At 40.2% G+C, this 25,300-nt stretch overlaps 1 protein-coding gene across 4 annotated transcripts in view; it reads right to left on the reverse strand.

The window, feature by feature from the left end:
- kcnab1a (potassium voltage-gated channel subfamily A regulatory beta subunit 1a) overlaps positions 1 to 25,300 on the reverse strand; it is a 92,394-nt gene that overhangs the window by 58,141 nt on the left and 8,953 nt on the right. For 3 of the 4 annotated variants that reach the window (XM_070905316.1, XM_070905315.1, XM_070905314.1), the window contains exon 1: positions 6,219 to 6,427. The exons of the other annotated variant lie outside the window; for it this stretch is intronic. In XM_070905316.1, the coding sequence (XP_070761417.1) occupies positions 6,219 to 6,427 (209 nt within the window). Of the gene's footprint in view, positions 1 to 6,218; positions 6,428 to 25,300 lie in introns of those variants that run through there. 4 annotated transcript variants of the gene reach the window in all.

Consider the following 25,300-nt stretch of genomic DNA (forward strand, 5'->3'; position numbering starts at 1 on the left):
CAATGCGTTGAATAACAGTGAATGTAATCATAACTTTTGTTTGTTTACAAGAGAAACATACAACGTACAACGCCAGGAATACGCTTCATTTTTTCAGAAAGACTGATGAAAGAAATAATGAATGAGAAATGGCACTGAGTTACAGAAGCTAGAGGAACAGATTGTAGCCCGAACGGGTTGACTTCAGCTCTCTTTGTCCCTCTGAGCCAGACTGTAGCTGCAGATCTGAAAGTCACGTATCTCTAAGAAATGACTGTACAAAGAAACGGCCAATGAGGCAACATGACGCACCGCAGGTAAACAACAGTCTCACTGGGGTTTTATTGAGCGTGCATCCACCTGATTGACCTCGGTAAGGTGAATTGATAGTGAGGCCTGTTACACAGCAGGGCAGGTATGCAAAGTATTTCTGTGGGGGGATTGTACTGACACACAAACACACACACTACTGATTTATTAATAGATTTGATATTAAGTTAAGCACAGTGTCATGCCTCTTGCTTCCCTCTATCAATTATACCTACCTCCTGTACAACCTCTCCTCCTTTTTCATGTGTACTCTTGTTTCTCTCACATGCACTCTGTCCCTCTCTTACTCTGTCTCTGTCTCTCTCTAACAGAAACATGCATAGAAATATAAATCCAACAAGGACACAACACAAAAATCCCTACTGCTCTGGCTTATTTCAAATGCTGCCAAGCTAGGAACTCGGACTGATTCAGAGCTCCTTATCGCAACACACAGTGATGCAGGGAAGGGGACACAGGCAGCAAATGGCACCCTGGTGACTCAATCTATACAAGTGAATACTGCATACAATAATCACACCACCGCATGGGGTTTGAATCCTTTCACGAGAGCCATCTCTCCATCCTGTGTGTCTCCTTTCACCTGTCTGTCTGACTGATTGACTAATGCAACTGTTGTTTACTGAGTCTGAAAGTAAAGGAAATCGTTACCAACTGAATAAGCTCTCACCACAGTGCATCAGTGTGACGGTAGGAGACTTTATGCGCTTTTGTAAAAGACTAGCCCGGTGAACTTTTTGTTTCTGCTGTACTGTCAGATTGAAATGCAAAGTGCATGTAAATCCACCATAATACAGTATCTCCACTGTATTCAGACGTGCAGTGATGCATCCACCACCCCCACCCCCTCCACACATGCACGAAACAAGCATGCTACTACTCTACTGCTCTGCTGTGGTCGCAACTTATTAATATTTAAATGATTTCTACTCAGTCAAGCTCGCATAGGGTGCTGTAACTACATATTTCTTCAGTAGATAAGTCAATAAGAAATATATTATAAATATGTTGCTGCAGTTAAAAAAATTCTGTAGACATTAGAGTGGAAGATGAGCGCACCTAAAGGACACCCTGACAGTATTCACCTGCCTGAAGGTTGTTCCTATATCTGCAGACAAATACAAGCTCTGTGGTACTGTTACAGAAATGCTTGATATTTTGAGATTGCTTTGACATCTTTTTAGCTACAAACAGCAGCTCTATAGCTTGCTCTGTCAGCATCTCCAAATGGGTTCACAGACTTACACAAGATTTTGCGATAAGGTTGGTCATGAGCCAAAAGGACAGCTGATTAACTGTTCATGCCAATTGGCAAAAAGGGAGTGTAGCAGTGTGAGTGGCATAACTTCACAGATTCACGCAATATGACCAAACTTTGTAGAAAGACATACACAGATGGAAAGACATACACATACACACCATTTTGCCTCATCCCCTTTCATAACTCATGAACCAGTTGTCGTCAACACTTGTGGGAAGTAATATTGGACTAAGCAGAGTTCCTTTGTCATTGGTCCACAAAGCTGTGCCCACCCTATAGCAACCGGGTGTGTGTGTGTGCGTTATGTGGCTGTAAACTGCTGTATAAAGCACATGAAATGAAACACACATGCATTTACACACTGAGAAGCAAACACATCCTCACTTGTCATGCTTTCTCCTACACAGCATTGCCAGAGCAGATGGTGTGCACAACCCTGAGTTCACTTGCTGAAACAAAAAGAAACAGAGAGAGAGAGAGAGAGAGAGAGAGAGAGAGAGAGAGAGAGAGAGAGGAGGGGGTAGAGTCTTTCTCATCCCATACTGTCTGTCCTGTAGCATTACTGTCAGCAGAAGACAATGCAGCACTGAGTGATTAGCGCACACACAGGTATCGTCTCTCTCGCTCTCACCCCCCACCCCCCCCTCCATATTTTCTCCCATTGTTCCTACAGAGCTGTGAGTAGAAACTCTAGCCCATCCTCATGTATTGTCAGAAGCAATTTTCACCATCCTCTGCCTACTGAACTTTTAATGACAAACTGACAGGAAGACTGCGCTGGCATATGGTTTGACATCCTATAGAGGAAGCTGGGTATAGCAAAGTGTGTGTGTTTGTGTAAGGTTTCATTTTAGCAGATGCATTTTCAAAGAAGAGGATTGCCTGGGTTCAGACCTTTGAATCCGCCCACTCCACCGAGTTGATTGATTCTGGTCTGGCATCACGACATGAAACCGCAGTTTACCACTTTAAAAAGTGATAAACCCAATCAGTGCCGCTGTTGTCAAGTGTTATCAAGATTTAGGCCAATACGTGTCTAGTGACTGGTTAGGGAAAACCGAAAACGAGTTGACAATTCTGTCTGATATCAGGCAAAGAAGAGGATTAAATCAATCAATTAAATTTATTTCCAGACTCTAGACAGATAAACACTATCACTATCTGTAACCCATTCTGTGACACCAATCACCACAACTATAGTGTGCAGCTTCTGGTAGGATTGACTCATGCATTAAATATGCTGTCCTCTATGTGAGTCAGTCTATACATATCATCATATTATCTAAACTGCACTGTACTGAATACCTGTATGCTGTTGTATTGTAAACATTCTGCCTGACATATGCGTATATTTGAACATATGACTAATACTACAAAATCCTCGCACACACAATAACACCCTCATGGCATCATTGTACTGTAAGTAACTGTAAGTCTCTGCATGCTGCTCTGTATATTCCTACATAAGCAGTATACAATGGCATTAATAGTACAGTAAACCCTGAATAGCCAGACCCAAGATATTTGACCAAAGTACTCACCTTCAGAGCTTCTTCACTTTAGGAGGACTGAGAAAATACACATTTAGTTTTTATTTTTCTTCCATTACATTACATCTAATTGATGGCATTTGTATTTCTGGGGTGTACAAGTACTAACATTTCCACCCATGATTTGTTGCTGTGTGGCTGAGGAGACTAGCAGCTCATGGTAGTGAATGTTCCTGCAGGCGAAACTTCACAAACATACATTTCAGCAACATCTTTACACTCAGCTGTGACATGACATGGGCCAAATCTTTTTCAGGATTCTGGCATGTTACTTCATGACCCAAGAGCTTCTTCAGATACACGCGCAATGTGTTGGCATCATGATCAGGGGAAACCTTAGCAGCGAAAACACTCACCAGTCTCACCTAGTCTTCCCCACTTATTCCAATAATACAATTATGTACAACAACTTTCACACAATAGACTGAGATGTGCAACATGAGATTTCTCAGTTACAAATACACGCCTGTCAGTCAAGGTCATAAAGGTGTAGAGAAACAAATCCAAGAATATCTGCCCCCCATTCATTTAAACCTCATGTTTTACTGCATATTTTTATGGTATTATTTTCTGTGGTGAGAGAAAAACAACACTGTGAAGTTTAATGACGGACCTCAAAGACTACATTTTTGGATGCCTCTAGCTCTACAGAACTGAATCCATTTGTAGTTAGCAGGACAATTTGCTTTCAGCTCAATGTCACCTGCCAGGTGTAGCTCTGTAAATTTCACTTTTGGTCCAGACATGTTTACCCCCCGCCCCCCCTTCCCCCCCATTTGGGGCTGTTGTTTCCAACGCAGAGTGACATGGCGTCGGGCCATGGCCTGTGTGCTACTCACCTGTCTGCCAGCTCTCATTACTGGTCAAGGCGCATCACAGCCCACTTATATTACATATTGTCTAGACTACTTCAGAGGGTGTACAATATGCAATGTAAGTCTGGTCCACAACAGTTTAATAGTCATAGCGTTAAGTGTTGCAGCGTGTTTGAATCATCATGGAAGACATGCAAAATGCTACGTTATGTAGATATTCACTTTGACTGTGTTCCCTGCTGCCCAGTTCAACAATTAAGCAGTCAACAACACTTATATTTCCAGTTATCACATAGAACACATGCGGCAGTAGAATATGCTGAGAAACAGCATGCACTGTGAGAAGCCAATGCTGTAACAAGCACACTTACTAAAACAGAAGAAATCCAGATAAGTAGCACTAAATTATGTTTCTGAGATAACTGATATCTACCGTTGTTTCACACTCAGCATAATGTCAGAATGGTTTCAGGCCTGGGCTTTCTATCCAGGGTAACAATCAAAAATAGGTCCTTTCAAATAACAAAAAACATGACATCTGGCAATTTGCACATTTCACAGTGGATGAAAACTGCAAAATATTTTTGCATCATTAACCTATTTTTCCATATGCAGAGCGCCACAAGCACTCTCATTTTAACAGAGCGGGCAGCAGAACTTTCATTTGGCAACAGCTACAATACGCAAGTCCTAAAATTACCCTAAAATCTACCTACAACTGCAAAACTATTGTCAGGTTGAGGGCTGATAGTGTCTTATGATTTCCCCGCCTTGACACTGAAGAGTTTTATAAAGCGTCTTTATTCAATGGAATATTAACACCATCAAATATAGGAGTGCTGAATTGTTAGCGCTACCTTCAGCATGCAGTCTGTCACTATCTCTTCTCTATTCACACACAAAACATGTTCTTATACACACTCTGACACACACATACACACCCCAGTCTGGTTTCACACTGATCTGCAGAGCTCGGAAAGAAAGTAATGGCACCATATTTTACGTAAGATCCACAGCCTGAGGCCACGAGAGTCAAACACACAAGTCAGCTGAGCAGCTGCACTGCTGAGGTCAAATCCGACTCAGACACTCTGCCCACACTGCAGAGCTGTCTCACCAAACCACAGAGAGAGAGAGAGAGAGAGAGACAGAGAGAGAGACAGAGAGAAGTGTGGGAGAGAAGCAGAAGAAAAATAGTCCTCTTCCATTCATGGCATTTGAAAGCATTAGAATTTGAACATTTGAGTATTTCTGAGCAAGACAGAAAAACAAGGGAGAGGTTTCAGGTTTGTGTGAGACAGTATGTGTGAGAAACAGAGTGTAAATGAACTGTGGGGGGAAAGGAGGCACAGTGACAGACAGAACAGACAAAGCACCTGTAGAAACTGTCAGTTCAACTCTCACCAGGTTGCAGACAGCATTTATTCTTAAGTCCTGTCAGGTGTGCTTATGACATCCAGTGTGAATGAGCAGCTTCTGTATGACTCCCTGATAAGTCTCTAGACTGAGGATGAAATTTGAAATGTGTAGCGCAAGCTCGCTGAAAACATACTGCAGGCTTGGCAGAAGGTGCTTCAGATGGTGCTGGCAAGAATGGCTTTATGAAATGCTACAATATGATGGCAATAAAAGGCATATGACAGGGGATTTCAAGGCAGAAAGGGGGAATTTTGTGACTTTCAGTGAGGCAGTAGGTTATCAGCAAGATTTAAAGCTGTTTTCTTATTTACATGAAATGATTCTTTAAAACATAACAAATTCCTCTGGGTTCAACATAAGTAGGAGTGGACAATATGGTTAAAATCAGTGTTAAGATATTAATATGAATATTTCTGTGATATCGATATGTATCATGATATGGCAAGTGTGTTCAAAATCACATATAAACACAGACAAAACTCTTTTTATTCTACTAAAAGTTGATTAACAATAATTAATTATCACCAAGATATCAATATAAGGATCATTCTTGCTAGCGTGTACTTCCTAGGAAGATTTCAATTGCCATCTGTTCTTACTTTTCTTTTCAACTTTGAACCATGAAAGATGTAAAAGAATTGAGTTGCATTCAAAATCACAAATGTGTGGACAACTCAATTCTAATGAAAAATTGAGCAGCATAATAAAAGAATAATGAAGATGTAGCAGCTGAGATAGAGTGGATGAGAAGAGAAATCTAATCAGACACATGAGTAGCACGGCAGCACATACAAACATGTGGAGGAATAAACTGCACACACACACACACACACACACTCCTAACTCTGACACACACACACACACCTGTACTTCATGCCAGTGTGTTTCCCCGTTGACTCCTTGAGTGAAATGTGGCGTGGAGTGAAGGAGCCGAAGCTGCGAGCGATGATGGCCACGGTGCGGAACTTGGCCCTGGCTTGGTTCACCACGTTGGGGCTGGTGGCGCTCTGCTTGCTGTGGTCCCCATTCCCCCTCTTCAGGTTGTGGTCCGTGCAGGCGATGGACACCTGCATGGCTGAGCTTCAGTCGAGGGAGCAGAGCCCGAGACGCAGAGGAAAAGTACAGATGGGACAGAAGGAGTGGAGACTGGCAGGGGAAGCCTAGAGAGCGTGTTTTTTAAAAATCTCTTGATTCAGTGTCTTGTCTTCTTTTACTCAAAGTCTGTGTTCAGGTTCTCCTGTTTCATTTGCAGTTCTTTTTTCTTGCCTTGGAAATGGATTAAGTCTTCAGTTGCTCACTTCCAAACGCTGGGTCTCCATTTGCATCACTTTGTTCTGTGAAGCAAAATAAAACTGCAAAAGCTTTTCCTCTGTTTTTTTTTTTTTACTCTCACAACAAGTCTTCCATTTTAAGTCTTTCCTCGTAGTGGAGATGCAGCGGAACAGGTCAATCATCAAAAGCCTGAAAAGAACAAAAGACTCCTCAGTTCTTTGAGGGATGCCCAGTTCGTTCCCCGACCGGTATTCCCTCCTCCTGTGTCCTGCCTCTGATGCCGAGGGTTTCAGCTGCAGAATGACAATCAGAGGAGCTGGGGAGAGAGTGCAGAGGGACGGCAGAGAACGAAAGAGAGAGAGAGAGAGAGACGAAGATGCGACCCAGGCGCTCTGCTCTCCCTGGTCTGACTGTGGGAAGAGAGAGAGAGAGAGAGAGAGAGAGAGCAATAGAGTGAGAGTGAGAGAGAGGCGAGAGGAGGGTGAAAGAGGAGGGGACAGGGTCAGAGAAGGGATAAGGAGACAAGGCAGAGAGGAAGTAGGAAATAAGGGCTGGAGTCACTCTCAGGTCCTGCCAGGCTGAGCCATCAGCACTTTTTCCCGTCTTGTCACTTCTTCTCCTCCTCTCCTCGCTCCTCTTCTCCTCCCTCTTCTTCACTCTCTTCTGCGCAGCCTTGCTCCTGCCTGACGATGTTAATGTGTGTTACTAATGTGCTTGTGCCCCAGTTTCCCCCTCTTCCTCTGCTCTCCCCCTCTACGTCTCCCTCGCTCTCTGATATTTGTTCTCTATCCGATATTTGGATGCTCCCCTCTTTTCTCCTTCCTGTTGTTTTTGTTTTTTCTCAGCAGGGAAGCTACTTCGCCATCAGCGCACCTTCAGGGAACTGAGAGGCTTGTGGTTCAACACACAGCTTTCTCTCTCTCTCTCTCACTCCCACTCTCTCTCTCTCTGTCTGTCTGTCTCTCTCTCTCTCTTTAGCTCCCACTACCCGTCTCACTCGCCCTCTCACTCTGTTTTCTCACCTGTCACCCATCTTTGAAGGTTTCTTCCTGTTCACTCTGCACACTATTCTCTCTATGGTATTCTCTTTACTTCTTCTTACCCTCATTTTCTCTCTATTATCTGGACCAGCAGTACCTCTACACAAGTAGCAAATATCTGATAAATTCTGCAGCTATAACTGTTTTTTTTTTCTTTGCTTATATATAGAAAGACCACATATATACTCCAACTGGTGTATTGAAGTCTTGTTCAAGTCCCATTTTTTTTGCAAATTTCTGTACATATACATATAAAAAATTATGCAAAAGCTTCAGTATGTGCAAGTCAAAACCATATATTTGCTGACATTGAGTCATATTTTTTTTTCCCCAAATCCCCTCACATGCTGTACATACAACCCCCATAGGCAGCTACAAATCAAAGCGAACAAGAGGAGGATGGATGGACGAGATGGGGGAGGTGTGCAGAGATTGGAATCAGCAGAAAGAAAATGACTAAAAACAGCAGACTGGAGCGTAAGAGCAGAGACGTTAATGCATCTGTATTTGTGTTTGATTACAGTACAAGTGTATGTCTGCATACGAATGACTGTGTATGTGTGTGTGTTTACAGAGTAAGGTGTTTATGTTGTGTGCTTTCCAGTAATTCTATAAGGAGTGTCAAGCGGAGGTAAATAGAGCATTTTGCTGCAGGGTCTCTCAACAGTCTCTCTCTTCTCGTGTGTGTGTGTATGCGTGCGTGCAGTGGTTGAGCACATGCGGTGTAAATGTCAGGACTGCAGTGCTTATATATGCAAGTGTTTGGACAGAATATCATCACCTGGACTCAACAAATATGCATAGAAAAATCCGTAAAAAAGTCTGTATGTAAATTGGTTTGGTTTGTTTGTGCGGCTCTCTCCATCATCAGCAGATGCTTTTGCTGTAACAAATGATAAATCTCTAATGTTAACACACATGAAAAAAGGCTGTACCAACAACAATCTACAAGTAGGAGAAGAGTGGTTGTAAATGCCACAGAAATGTCATGTTAAGGCCCGTGTTACCAGTCTGGTTCCTCTTTCAAAGTCAGCATCTAAACTGGAGGAGGGAGACGCAGAGCCAAGGATAAGAAATTAACTGTAGATCATATTTCTACAATGAAAAAATATATGATCTCTTCAGCACTTCACACAGCCAGCTTAATGTGAGCCACATGCACTGTTTGTTTGGTTACTTTCCTGGACACACAGGACAGCTGTAACGTCAGTGCCCAAAAAGGTCTGGGTATTGTTTGAAAGTGCAGATACGATACCTACCATCCAATAACAATACTTTTTATTATACCTTACTTTAAGGACTAGAAATATGTTTTTAAACAAAAATACTTAAAAAAACAGACTTCAGTAGGGATCTTAGAAGTTCCAAATTAACTGAGTTTTCTGCATCTTACAACATTTTCGCTTCAGCTCCCAAATTTTCATTTATCCAAGGTGTCGAGAAGCGATGGACGAACATGTATTATTAAAATGAATCAACATTTCTGGTGGGGATGCTGAAGGCAGTATTGAATTTAGCAGCCGAGGATGCGTTAAAAGTTCTGGATCTAGCATTGGGGGCTGGGTTCTTGGTAACACAAGGCAGCATCATGTTACATAAAGGCATTGATGGTCCGAGATACCAGCATCTACACATTCTACATGAGGAATCATTATACCATGAGATAAGACAAGGTCCAGAGTATGACCTTTTGAATGAGTTAATCCAGTCAGAGCACGTGTTAGGTTAAAAGACTCTATAAGGTTTCAGAGCTCCAGGCCCAGGGGGTCATCAGGGCAGCAGACATGAATATGGAAGTCTCCAAGGATCAGCAACTTATCGTAGCCAGACAGTTTCAGACAGCAAACCAGCAAATTCAGATATAAACGTGGGGTCATATCTACGTAGTCTACATATTATCAGTCATAGACAAGGAGTTTTTCCTTTAATCAGGAAAGGGAGGACTTCAAACATGTTATCCCAGATCAATGCTGGAGCATTTGTAGCTATTTTTATATAAAAGGGCTACCCCGCCACCCCCGCCTGTTAGTCTAGACAATAACCAGGTGGGCAGGCTTCAATATACACAAACAATACACAATACATCTTACACTATAAGGCCTTGGAATCGCTTAATATGTGTCTTTTGAGATAAAGCGTTGTATGGAAACCATGGCCAGAGCAGCCTGTTGAGGTAATTGGTTATATCTGACTGGTTGATCATGTGTAGTGTAATATGTATAGTGTATTGTTTGTGTATATTGTATAACATATTTACACAGAAGAGGGGGTTGGACAGCATGCTTTTTTTTTAATCCAATTTCAGTCCTTTAGAAATAAACTCTTCATATAAACTCACCCCTCCTGTGCCATCTTTCCCAGCTTACTGAGAAGATGTACACAGCCTCAGATCAATCTCACACCTAATGGAAAAGCCGTGCTAGAGCAGCTCATTCCAGATCGATCCCGTCACACTCCTCGGGGGACCAGCAGATTCCCCATCCCACATATGAAATTGGAGCCGGCTTGAATCCCCTTTCCTCTAATGAGGAGCAGAAAAGTGCTGAGTGAAAGATGACTGTGGTTGCAAAGGTGTGTTACTGTCCCGGAGTGTGTGCAACATACCAGTCTCCATCCGTCGTGGTCAAAACACCAAAGCTGCTGGATGAAATTTGTGTTACTGTAAACTAGAATTTGTTACATTACTTGAAGTAGTGTGTGTGTGTGTGTGTTGTTATCTACAGTAATCAGCTATTTGAAATAAAGCTTTTCAAACATGTGTCATTATTACAAAGACTAGTTTGATATCCAAATGTGAATCACTCTTGTGAACTGACATGATCAACACGACCTAAGTCTTGTACGTGAAGGTTGCATGCAGCTGTAACCCACTAGTTTGTGAAGCAAAGCGAGGATCACTGAACTGAGCGAGAAAAACACTGCCTTCCTTTCACAGCTACAACAAAAAACTTTAAACAAAAGAAACTTTACTACCTCTTTTCTTTTTATGGCAATGTCAGTTAGTCAGGTGACATTTGTGGTTTTAAGTTAAATGTCTCTACAATTATTGGATGGACTACCATGAAATTTGTTTCAGACCTTAACTTTTCATCTAGCACCATCACCAGGTCAAACGTAGCCTACTGTGGTTTGTGACCAAATACCTGCAAATCCCATCAGCCTCAGCTGTACTTTGTTTGGTACCTAGTAGCAAATGTTAGCATGCTAACATGCTAAACTAAGATGTTGGACATGGTTGACATTATAAACATCAGCATGTTAGCATTATTATACTGTTATTATGGATCAGGTTTGCTGATATTTAACAGCTTTCCTCGTGTATTTCAACACTTGACTTCTGTCCGTCTTTTGACCTTTTGCTTTGTTTGAACAGTATATTACACATGCATCAATTATGACTGAAATACATGTGACAGGTGCAGTGTGTAAGAGCCTAAAATCAATATTCCTAATATAACACTACACTATAACACTATACTGCAGCAGGTTTTATTAAATTATCTGAAACACCACACATAAAGGCCTTGTGTCCACTAAAGCGTTTTTTCCCAGCTGAAAACGCCAGGCGCTCTTCTGAAAACGCCGAGCTAGGAGCGCTTTGGAGGTGTAAGTTTTTTTCAGCTGAGATGCTTTGGTTGCTATGATACGGAACATACACAGAAGTATGTGTTGCGAGTAGTCTACCCAATTTCACAGATAGCTTGTGTTATCAACAAATACTGAATGTAAAAATGTCAACACAAGGTAGAGTACTTGCTCTGACCCTTGCAGGCTGAAGCACGTAGGGAGAGAGGACGGACCCACCGGTCTGTCTGGTTTCATGTCACTTTGTATGCAAGAAAACATCTCAGTTGGTCTTTGTGGTATTTGTCCCGCCCCTCCTCCACTGTGATTGGATGGCTGGGTAAAAAGCCAGCGCAGCATTTCACCTAAAGTTTTTTTCAACTCTTGACGACGACTAAAAAACGCCCAACAGTCAGCGCAGAAAAGACGCTCAGTGCCTCATCACGCTACTGCCGTTTTTAGCAGAGCGTAAATACACGATGCTCCCATTGGAAACAATTCAAAAAATATGCTGGCCTCAGAAAAAAACGCTTTGGTGGACAAAGCCCTTTACTGTTCTATTGCCCGGTAAAAGAGGCTACAATTCAGCAGCAATCAATACAAGTATTCATGTTTTATTAGAAGTTTTACAGCTACTCTCCAGCTAAAAGAAGCAAAGGTGAGCTCACAGAACTACAGATAAACTGAATTGTGATGTCTGTGACAGTAGCTCTGCTGGCCTTTGAATCGCCGGAGAGTATTGTGTACTGTAACTCTTGCGGCTTGGTTTTATTCTGCAGTAGCTACTGCATCTTCTCAAATGTTGTATGTCACTCAGCGTGTACAGTACGTGCTGTTTTCCTTTGGCTCTACTGCACCTAAAAAAAACTTTTGACTGCAGTAGTCTTATCACTTGAAGTAAACATTTGTTAAAAATATAATACATAAACCCCCAAAACATGGTATTTTGTTTCATTTCATTCCAAATGTGTTCAGATTGACATATTTCTCTTGATTGTGCCTATATGACCATTTAATTCTGATCTTATCTCTTTTGGATGTTGGTGATTTCCAGCCCTATTTGTCAAATTACAGTTGAGATGCATTTAAGTGTCCATAAATATTTATAAATAAATATATAAATCAATGTCTCACATCCTCTCCATGATGTGCTGGTCAGGCACAAGAGCACCTTCAGCGGGAGACTCTTTCCTCCCAAATGCACAACAGAGCGCCACAGGAACTCATTCCTCCCTGTGGCCGTCAAACTGTTCAACTCCTCCCTCTGAGTGTCAGACACTCAGAATCAACAGACTGATTCTGGACTTATTTCACTCTTCATATATACTACCTCACTATTTATTCTTTAAATATGTACATATATGTATATCTATATATATACACAAATATACATATGTATATTTATATAGATACACATACGTATACATTGTTATTGTGTATTTTTTTTAATATATATATCTTTATTTGGACATACTTCTCATTTCTAAATGTATGCTACTTTTCTAGTCTTGAATGGGAGCACATGTAACTGTAATTTCCCCCCCGGGGATCAATAGCATTGATAGTATCAATCAGTATTTCTGATTCTGATAACAGACAGACAACAGATTATATCCTTTGAGTCAGATATATATGTTAGGTTTTGTGTCCGACGCAAGTCAACTACGCGTCGAGAAATATGTTAAACGGCGAGAAATAAGTTCTGCACTCCTCCCAATAATAGAGGAAGTTAAGAAGTTATAGTAGATCATTAATCAGCACATAAAGGTCACTTACTGCTGTTCTGTTCCCTGAAATCTCCGCCACGACACCATGGCCCTGAATTAAAGATTAATGGTGTGTGTGTGTGTGTCTGCACTTCAGATGTAGAGAAAACAACACATCATTTGTGATAGACCTCAAATATATAGCTATATATATATATATATATATATATATATATATATATATATATAGCTATATACTTCCAGCCGAGCTCAAACTGATGCAGCAGTCAGCCTCTCAGAGTCTTTGCAGCTGTGTCCCACAACGGCACGTTCTCAGTAGATCTCAGTAGACATTTTTAGAACCGACCAACTGACCGACCATCACAGTGACACACACTAGCTGCTGGTTGTGTGAAAAAAATAAAATCTTGTGGGTATAAAATACGCCCCCATTTATAAGATCTATCAGTCAGGTTGCACATATTTTTAGCCTTTTTCACCATTTTTCTGATTATCTTCTATGTTTTGTTTTTGTTTTCCCAGCAGCTGCCCCGTAAGCACCAAGTGATGACACACTCATAAATCTTGTGTGTAAGCTACTGGTTGTGTCCTACTTTTGCACCTGTGTGTGTATGTGTATGTATGTGGGTGTGTGTTCTACTTCATGCTGGATCATGAGCTTTGTCAGCAAAAGCTCACACATTACATATCGAAATCCCTATAAGAGTGTATGTAGTATGTGTGTATGTGTACGCATGTTTGTATGTATGTGTGTGTGTGTCTTACAAATTGTGTACAGTGACGCATTGTGCATCACCACCCAACTGTCTATCTTTCCTTCTATCCTAACCGTCAGTGCTACCTGACCTGACACTTATACGAATATAATTTCTATGATGCATGATGATGATGTTCACACTGCAGACAGCTGCATTTTTTCTTGCTGAGCAAGGGATACATACTGCACAAAACACACACACACACACACACACACACAAGTGCATGACACAGTTGGTGTGCTATAAGCGCCCAAACATGCTCATGAAAACACACACGCAAACGTAAAAACAAATGTAAAAATTGCCAGATTTAAAATTCATTGTACACTCGTACGAGTTATTGTTTGAAACACTCACAGAACATCACAACACAACAGTGCCAAAGAACAAATACACACACACTGGTACACAACAGAGGGCTCTTTTCATGCAGTCACAAAGACCTGTTTGAGGCACTAGACCATGTGTACAAGGTCAACAAGACAATAAACAAGGACACCTGCTATTTTTGTTTGTGGTCATTATTCATTAATGAGCTGCACATTTCTATTTTGCAACACAATGCTGTATATCACTGTTGAATCCAACAAGTCTGTTGTCAACCTAAATACATTTGCTGAGTGTTTTATTAAAAGTGTTTAATATGTTATTTGCTATTACACTGCAGTTGTTGACAATATTTATTTAGTTTGTGCTACATAATGGACTCAGGAGAGTATAAACATAATGCTAAAATCAGACTTGGTCCTTGGATGTCTATTCTCAGCATAAAATACATCAGTCTTTGACAGCATACTGAAATACACTGCCTCATTTTCATATTGCGTATAAAAATACTAAAGTGACATTTCAAAATATCAATATGTTATAGTGCTGCCGTAGTTAGTGTAACTGCCAGATCAGTAAAGGGTCTTTCCACCATATCCCAAAACACATTTAATATGACTTTACTAACTCATCATTGCACTTGGTTTTGCATCATCATTACGCAGGAAATGTATAGGTCCCATTTAACTGACTGTTACCAAACCAGTGTTTTCTGTTTACTGTAGGTCATACGCACACTCAGGACAGTGCATACTACATACTTGTGCCCTTGTCTGTGCCTCTGCCCCGAGTGCAATGACGTAAGTTGATAGGGCAGCATCAGGGATGTCACCCCTCCTTATGACTGTAAGCTCCTCATCTCCTGCTCACTGGACTGAGCTGTTCCTACTGACGTGGACTGAACCATCTGTGGCAGCTGTAGGGGGGTTACTATCAGTGAGATCTGACTCTACTGTAGAGAAAATCTGACTTGTTTGTGGCCTCATATTCCTACCAAAACTGTATGGTAAGCAAAACAAGAACAGACTTACTGTGCAACTAAGGAAAAAAAGTTGAACAACATTTCCCTTATTGGGGTTAGAGCTTGTTTTATGAACTGTTCAAGAACTTATTTTAATCTTCAAACTTTCAAAGTGCCACCCCTTGGAGAGTCAGGTACTTTAATAAGCTTTTCCAGGTGTTAGAAGTAGGTTGGAGCAATCTTTTTTCCATAACATTTGCAGAAAATAGAAAAAAAAGTTGGAAAAAAATCCCTGATTGAGGAGGTAAGGTGACTTCACCTTTCTTTTGCCTTATAAATACGGAGCCACAACAAGGTGGTTGTTACCCCCTTGTACAGTGGTTCTCAACACAATATTTTGCTCATGGCTTTCATATGTACATGTACCAAGGGGATTAGTGGATGAGACAACAAGTCCTCCATATTAAACAACAAAATAAAATTGTTAGTCCATGCCGTCAAGAACAACACACAGAAGCATTTTATGATCTGATGCATCTATCGACAGGACGTCTTTTGTGAGCGCTGTTTATCGGGTCAACAGAAAATATCAGTCAGATTGTATTTAACTTCTCCTCAACAAATGAATGCTTGTAACTATGCTTGAATAATGGTTTTAAAGGAATGAAAAAACACTTTAAAAACAACCTCACAGAGTGCGATTTCAGCGGCTTAAGAAGTGTCAACAGAGAAAACATGATAATATCAGTCATTTCAAAGTCACAGCTCCGGGAAATTAAAATAACACACAGAGTTACACGTTCATTAAATCTTTCCCAGTTCTTCCAGCCATGACTGAGGCCACAGGTCAAAGGGCAGAATGACAAAGAAAGAGGGAGAGCATGAATGCTTCACTAGTCAATCATAACCATTAAAATCCATAAAATCAGCATTTCATTTTCACCCCTGGTGCTGCACTGACCTCACTCTCTATACAAATGGTGACACCATGAAGCTGTCACAACCCCATGACTTCCAGCAAACTATGTGCTCAAGGCTGAATCAAGTAAACAACAGGCAGCTTACATGTTAGATTTTGTATTATTTGTTGGGTTTATGTTTTATATGTTATATAATATGCAGTATATGATACAATATATTTAATGCATTATCCTATTATATATTTCAAGAGCAGGCACCTTTTCACCCTTTTCATTTTTATAGAGGTAACATTTGGTTATTAGGAGAAGCATTTTCAGGCATACAGGACATAACTCACATCATAATTAAGGTTAATTTCGGGAGAAGTTACATTGTATGCCTTCTCATATCTCATGCAAATACTATTATACATAATACCATTATGGGAACTATGTTAACATGTGAATATTTATGCTGCAAGCATCAGCATATTGCTACATTACAGTTATTGAAGCTTTGTATAGTCTTGAAAGCTCATATGTGTCACTGAGAATGGAGCATGATTTAATTTCCTGTGCAGTTATTTAATATTAGCGGGGCGTCATGGGTAATAAGTTTGAAATGCATGTACACACACTTGATGATACCAACTGAATGTCATACGTTACTCCTGGAGATTTATTCCTGTATCATTTGTATCATTTAAGCGGTTTACACATTGAGGCAGGGTAGATCGTGGGTCAAGGATTCTACAGCCATAAGCGTATCACAGTGATGAGTCTTGGCCCTGAGGTCATCCTCATGTCAATCATGGACCACACCATGAAGACACGAATGTGCTGGGTCTCAAATGAGACTCACTCATCCCCTCCTCCACCTCCCCACAGTGGCAGAGCTGAGAGCATGTTTGCAGAAGAATCACATGTGAGCTTAAGATAGAGTGTGATGTGATTTTAATGACCAATCACAGAACTTTATAATTGCGTTTTATTCGCCTTAATTGTTTTGTTTTTATTCATAAATGTTTAATCATTGCAACCTTCTAATTTGATGAGCCACCACAAGGCAATTACAATACTTTCCCATGAAGATACATCAAACAGGAGGTGATACATCAGGAGATAAAGTTGATAAAGAATTTTGATCAACATAAGTCAGTAGTTTTCATGATTGCATTTAAAGGCCTTCTCCATCTGTCAATCCCCCCGCGATGATAAAAACTGCATGGGAAAATGAGCTGGGGATGGGGATTCCTGATGGGACGTGGGAGGAGAGCCTTAAAGAGATTAATGCTTGCTCTATCAACTCTAGGCATTGTCTCATTCAGTTTTGGGTTATCCACAGCCTCCACTATTCAAAATCAAAGCTTCACAAGATGTTTCCAGACATCTCCCCACAATGTGATAAATGTAATAGCATAATATATATCTATATAATATAGCATATATATATAAAACCTGATCCTGCCTTAATTGTACTGAGAACTCCAGATTCCACGTCTGTATTAAGGAGAGTACAGCAGCAACTTCTCTCCTATGGTCTGATCACGGCTAAAAAAAACGTTTTGACATTCTGGAAGAAGAAGGAAGTTCACACTTTTAAAATATGTCTCAATGAATTGACTAATATCTTTCATCTTGAATAAATAAGATTTTCACTAAAGAACAGAGAGTCATAATTCAATAGGATCTGGCTGCCCCTCGTCTGTTACCTGAGAAATAACCCGTAATAGACACTCCTTGTGTAGTAGACTGTTCATTGTTACTTTTTGTTTTTATAATTCCCATTGCAACCTTTATTGTCATATTCTACGTACAGAGCAGAAGGAAGGGAGGGAGGAAGGGAGGGAGGGTAAAGAGTATTTCTTTTTGTTTCCTTTGTGTGTGTGTTTATCCATATTGGACACTATCTGTTGTATTCTCCTGCTTTGTTTTTCTTAAATGAAAATGTAGAATGCATTCACATGTTCTACATTTTGAAATCCTTCTTTAATAAAACATACTTGACAAAAAAGTAAAAACTCATGTTAGCACAAAAAGCAGAGTAAACTCTAATTTACAAACATGAAGGTGGATAAACTGGGTTCATTTACTCTGAGGCAAATGAGCAGAAGAACAATTCTCCACAAAGCATCCCCGCACAGGTTTGCATAAAAGCCAGAGTTTCCATTATCCAGTGGCTGAGCATTGAAGTGTGTCACGGTGGAAAGATGCCAGACCCTCTGCAGCTGCCACCTCCACTCAGAGTATCAACAAAATGACCCCTGAAAATAAAACCACATCTCCTCCAGACCAAGAGGAGCTTACGTAACAGAGCGCTGATTAATTACTACAGTACATGACTCTACTTAACTTCCATCCAAATTCAGAGTTTAATTGAGCTTATAATCAAGACTTTTTGTAAGTTCTCTGGTACAAACTAGCCTTCTAAAATTGTGACAAATGCATAATCATGCCCAAAAAACACAGACAAGTTCTAATAATTTGTAGAGATATTCAACCCTCTCTCTGGTAATACACTGACATGTAAATATACAGTACACAGACAGACCTCAACCTAAATCAGAAAACTCTGTCAAGTACCTAATGATAAGCAGCAGGATGATGACGTTTCTATTAGGAATTTAACATTAAACTACACTTTGATAAAATACCATCACACATGACCAAATCAACAGACAGCTGAATAGCATAAGCATCTCTCTTTACTCTCTGTATCACCCAATCACTTACACCCAAACACACACACACACACACACACACACACGCACGCAGGTCACCACTGGGTCGTAATCCCTAGTGTATCCATTTAGAGGCTGTCTTTGTTCTCAGAGGAGCATTAGATTACAGACTTGAGACAGCTGGTGAAGATAAGAAGGGTCAAAGTGTCACAACCTTCAATCTATCACAACCACTGCCTTTACTGAGGACAGACTTACAATAGATTTGTAGTCAGATTAAAGTGCAAGTCAGTTATAGTTAAAACAGCACTACATGTAGTAACTTGGGTAGCTAGATGTCCTAATGTTGTGTGTCTTTATTACCTATCATTCTATAATTATTCAAATCTATCTTAATTAAACACTTCAGTAAGCCCAGTTCAAGTGTAAAATGAATTAGTGTGCTGGCAGTAGTTACAGTGCAGATTGTGTGTCCTGCCATGCAACTGCATGCCCATGCAATGGAAACTTAGTGGCAATCAAAAATAGCATATTGCTGTTACAGTGTCAACTCCACAATATGTTATTAAATGACAACCAATGTCATGAAACTATGGGCAGATGACACCACTACAGCAAAACTTCATAGAGACTTAAAGTTACTAATTATTAATTTGGAAGAACTTGTTTACCTTTATGAACAAAAAGACAATGTACCCCACTTTACAAATTAATATCTTTTTAATGAAACAACAATTTTCCACCAAGGTGCACATTAAAGGTGTATTAGGCATTGCCAAATTTAGGGCAAGTACAGTACAAAATACTGAAACCTATTTAACCAAAAAAAATGTATTTATAAAATTTTTTATTTATTTTTCCCACAGCTCTTTAAGACACTTGTACATACTGCAATCTGCAGTATATGAGCTTTAAGTCTTACTCTTGCACACCATTACTTTTTTTTTTTTTAAATCCCCAGGTTGGTCACCATGGTAATATCTGTGCAGAGCCATATGAGCTGCTGGCACCATATGTCTGGACTGAAATGTTTTGCACTACGACAAACAACAAAGGACCTCATTGTGTCTGTGAGCAAGGCACTGTGCTCGCACACTTTTCCAAGAGAGCTTCAGCGTTGCTGTGTTTCTACAGTGAGTTGAATCTTTCCTTCTGTGTGAGTTTGTGTGTGTGTGTGTGTGTGTGTGTAACACTTCCTCCCACTGCAGCTCAGGTCACTGTTGTATCCATCCAGGGTTACTGCTGTAAATATGAATGTGTTCCAAGGGAGCAATTTAAAAGAGGAAATAAAATCTTTGTTTTTCTGTCCATCTGTTTGCTTTATGAAGTAAATTTCAGCATAGAAAAGTGCTTACACTGCAGGTAAGAGAAAAGCCAACAGTCCTAGTTTCATTATAGCTTAAGCCTTAGAAATAATGTGATTCAATATGTTACATCCCAAAGTTAATGTGCCTGAAATTCTACACAGTGAGAGCAAAAATTTAAGGCAAATTTTTTTTGTACACTTTTGTCCATTGTACCTAAATGCATGACATAATAAGGTTGTTCTCAAACTTGCACCATGTAATAAGCACATACTCCTACACTACCTGCACCACAATTAGCTATTTGTTGCAGAGAGCAGCGTTCCTGGCTGCTAGAGAGTCTCCAGATATGGACACTTGATAGTGAAGAGTGGTAACAACAAGAGAAAACCGTCATTTCAGTAATAGCATTGCTATGGAAACAGTATGGAGGCGTTATGTGTGTGGGAAAAAGCAGCAATAAAATAACACCAGGCAAGTATAAGGATGCCAGATGGCAACCAGGCAGCATCTGGAGGAACGAAGGATACATGTATACCGGTTACCCAGGAGAAGAAAGGGTATACAGTAAGTAGTGCAATGAAGCAGGATGTTAAAAACACTTTGATCTGCTGCATTACATCTCCAAAGAGGATGTTTTATAGAGAAGTACACTGGTAAAATGTTAAAACAGTCATTTAGTGTTCACATTCACTCGTAAAACTGCAACAGAAGGTACTACACCTTTGTTTTAAGAGGAATCACGTTGTGGAATTGGTTCCAAAAAAAAAAAACCCAAATCGTTAATTCAAACAATTCCCAGAGGTCAAACTTTGACAAAATACTGCAGCAGAAGAGAGCAGCACTCATGCAGAGCCATTTTTGCTGCTTGTTTGGGAAAAAGATTTTGCGTTAATGTATTGTACTAAATATGTGTGAGGTGCCTGTGTGTGTGTGTGTGTGTGTGTGTGTGTGTGTGTGTATATTTTAGACAATGCGGTAACTAAGAAATTCTGAGAAAGTCTGATATTTTAATTTACTTTGTGCAACAAATGGCCAATCAATATAATAAAGGATTTGAGTTGGGTTTGGTTATGAGTGTAGCATTTTAGCACACACAAATCCCAAAAAGCTCAAAGCGATGGTTATGTACTGTAGCTCTGGCTCTACAAGCACTTCCCATGGACTATAAAGGATTCATGACCTTTCGCCTCAGCACACTGAAAGTGACATGTACCTGGGGTAAGGTTCTGAAAACCCTGTATATGTTCAATGCTACATTCATCAGTTATTTCTACAATATCTGTACGAGGCAACTACAGTATAGTTAAAATATGGTTAAGGTTAGGTTAAGGATAACATTAGTTGATGGTCTAAGACTACACCCTAAAATTTTGCCCCATTACATACACACTTTCTACATTGGCACTAGAAGTTGTCACTGGTCCAAAATGTTGGAGCCGATCTGAAACTGAACCGTAGAATACCTACCAAAACCTGACGTGCACACGGGAAGACTGAATTAGACCAAAAACTATCAGAAAAGTCAGGCCGGAGACCTGCAGCAAGAGAACAAGGCCCTACCCAGACCCCATTAGACTGGATATAATTTGACCCAGCCCGTCAAGCCTTAGATACTAGGAACCAAAGGACCCATGTCATTGGCATTAACGGTTGGATTTGGACATAAATCCTGTACTGCAGTATTGTCCAATATGGCATAATTCCTAGGGAGACAAGGCTGTTCAGTCATGTTGCTCATTCAGTTACTAAATTAAAATTGGTGCAAAGGGGGGATCACGGCACATAAACCACTGGAAAAAGACTAGTCTTGGTTGGTTGAGCAGGTACATGTACAGTAAATTGCAGTACAGAGCTCCACAGAGAGGAGAGCTTAAATCCGTTGAGCCCGTTAAAGGGCAAAGCTTGTGTGAAATAGAAAAGAGTAAGTTCATTTGTAGGAAAATTATTCCTCACACAACACTCTCAATGCCCAGTATTGAGTTCCGGATAAAAAACTTTTTGAGAGAATTAAACAGATGGTGTGTCTGTTTGCGTCTGTATGTATTTGCGCTTGCGTGCATTCATTTGCATGTGCAATCATGTACATGTGCTCTTACATCAGCGTTTTAGTGTCTGTGAGAGAGAGAGACAGACAAACAGAGAGAGAGAGAGACATAGATTGCATGTGTTTCTTCTACCAGCTCTGGTGAGTTCATCACTTTGTTAATTGGATTATATCAAACACCTGTGTCTAGTCTAATGTGCGTCTCCCCCTGCTTCAATTTCATGCTCTAAATACTTTATGATTACTGGTTGGGTCAGTAGAAATTCACTTTGTTTCATTCTTTTACTTTGCATTTAAATTTCTCCTACATTTCACTTTACAGAAAGGTTGTGAGCTCGGCTGTGGGTGTTGGGTGGCCTTGGCTTTCGTTTATTTATGGATTTATTCTATTCATCTTGAATTGTAATTCGCTTGTGATAATTTATTGAAAACTAAAACACTAACACAACTAAAAAGCACATAATTAAGGACTTTAAAGCCTCTATGGTAAACCCACGCAGGTGATTTCAATTAGCAGTTGGTTGATTAGGCTGATTAGACCACTTTGACAAGACTGTGTGGGTGTATATAAAGTGAGCTTGATTGACATCTCCCTCACTTTCCTGTTACATTTCTTAGGGCAGGACAAATTACATATATTAGTACCGAACTACCTAGTGCACTATACTTATCTTTTGCTATTTAGTGTCAGAATTACAATGTGACATCTATGCACTACATAATAGGGCTGCATGATTAATCATACTCAAATCTCACTCTCATTCTCACAAGGCAACGTTTTTAAACTTAAGTTGTAAAAAGTATCTACTGTAGATATTGGAAGCAGAACTTTTTTTTAATGATAACCTTCATACAGAAATCCATCTCTTGTCCCACTTTGTAGAGAATGATCATTGGCAAAATTACTTAAACCATAAAAGTGCTGGAATGAAACCACTTGAAGATAATGGGAAGGTGAAGCGGTCACATGAAGGAGAACTCTTACATCCTGCCAAACCACTTGACTCCTCTGGTAAGTGCTTTACTGTGACTGTGTTAATCATCAAGGTGACATAATGTTATAGGTCTGTGCCTAAAAGCAAGGATTGGGCAGTCACAATAAGTCCAAACTTGAAAGGGAAGCTAAGCAATCTGATGTTCAATTATAAAGTAACATGAAAATCAAAAGCAAACACTCTCATCGTGTTTTGACGTCCTTCATATTATTCCAAAGAATTCCAAAACTTTGCAAAAACTTTTTTAAAATATAGAAAGCTTGATCGTGCAAGAAAAACTGTAAATGTGTATATACATGCTTGTGTGTGTGTATTGATTTATGTGTGCGTGTGAGCACTTGTGTGCAATGATCTCAACTCCCCATCACTCGTGTGTGCTGACAGGGAATTTCTGCACCACATCTCACCCCATTTATCACTTGCGCAACATACAACTCATCAAGTAAGATTTACTGACTATGTCTATATGAAACGGGTAAGATTGTTTCCATCAGTATCTGTTCCTGCAGGCGGGATTATATCATTTCATGTAATGTTACAATAAAACACCACAGAGACTGCACAGCAAATATAATAACAATAAAAACATTACAAGTGAAAAAATGTTATCACTGTATTTATCACTAATATATCACTGTAAAGTTACGTTTAGACATTGCAGACATAGACAGTGTGTTACAGGATACAGGTTAGGCAAGGCAAGGCGAACCTTATTCAAACAGCATGTTTTATACACAAAAATCAATGTGCTTTACATGAGAATTAAAAAAGAAAGAGCCATTCACAACCATTCTGTCACAACAAGCACACATCAATGTGCAAACACAAACTATTCAATGACTGAGATACAATACTCATCATTGAAAGGCGACATAAAAATAAATGCTTTGATGCTGCTTTTAAAAGAAGTGTGTGTGTGTGAACACACCTGAAGTGCTCAGGAAGGCCATTCCAGCAGCTAGGAGTATAAAAAAACCAAAGGCAGATTTTCCAATTTTTGAATTGACGGTCAGAACAGCAAAAATATCAGGGCTAGATGACCTGACAGGTCTGGGTTATAGCTTTTAAGCATGTCGAACACATACCAGGGAGCAAGGAGAGTCACAAGCAAGAGAACCAGTCAATATTGGTGCACACCGGAAGCCCAGGCAGTGATTTGAGTGCAGGTGTAGTGTGCTTTTCTTTACTTAGTCCAAACTCTGGCTGCAGCACTCTGAAGTGCAATCACCCCACAGTCTTCTGAGGAAGACTAGAGGAAAAGAGCATTACAGTGGTCTATTTTACAGGTTACAAAAGCATGTAGAAGTCTGCAAATCTTGTAACGCTGTTAGTATGTGTCAATACTCATGAAACTACACGGGAGACTGCAGGCACTGGCCACAGATCACTGCGTCTTTGCTGCATTGCTACACTGACACTGTTCATTTATAGATTTGGATTTATGCAACTACTTGTCTAGTATTTGTACACAATGCTGTAAGAGTATTGTTGTTCATCCCAGCATTTCCCTACACTTATTGCGGTGTTTAAACAGTGACAAATACTGCAGTAAAGTCCACAGGGTGTGTGTGTGTGTGTGTGTGTGTGTGTGCTGGGTCTACACATACGCTTTAGTTATTATGATGGCAATCTCTCAATTCCCACTCTTTGTCCCCTGTTCCCTCACCTCTCCTCTCTAAATAGGCCTTGGGGGAGATTAAAGTGTATTACCCTTTCTTATAAAAGATAGCACTGCACCCAAGAACACACATCCACAGTCTCACACACACACACACTCACACAAACTGGCGAAGACTCAAGCTCCACTCTTAGATTACAATCTGTTACATACACACAGAGAAAAGACAAGAAAAGTGCTGATACGAGGTAAGTATAAACTTTGCCTTCGTCAGTGTATTAGCTTAGTGCTGTAAGGTGGAGATATATGGTGACAGTAAAACTGAACATAGACGGAGGGATAAAACTAATAACAGGACCAAGGGAGAGTAGAAGAAACAAAGATTAAATGATAGAAAGAAAGAGAGTGAAGGGAATATACACGGACAAGGTGAAACAGCAGGGTGAAAACAGCAGTGAGATAAAAAGGAGCTTAGAGAAAATTGGTTTAGTGGAAGAGATGGAAGAGGAAAGGGTGGGAAGAAAAAGGAGAGGTAATTGTTTATTTGTTGGGGGAGCTGGGTTGGATGTTATATTGCCCTCTCTTGAGCCGTTGTTTGAAAGGTCTCTCTGCAATCCACAGTAGGTGACAACTCCTACTGATTCCAGCGCTGCATGAGCACTGCAGCACCTCTTAAAGCAATGCAGTATTTCACTTTGGTCAAACATTTTCTCCTCTCTTGGCAAACACACAGTATCTCTGAGGAACTCATGA

Source organism: Enoplosus armatus, chromosome 5 (genome assembly GCF_043641665.1).
Source record: "Enoplosus armatus isolate fEnoArm2 chromosome 5, fEnoArm2.hap1, whole genome shotgun sequence".
Taxonomy (NCBI): domain Eukaryota; kingdom Metazoa; phylum Chordata; class Actinopteri; order Centrarchiformes; family Enoplosidae; genus Enoplosus; species Enoplosus armatus.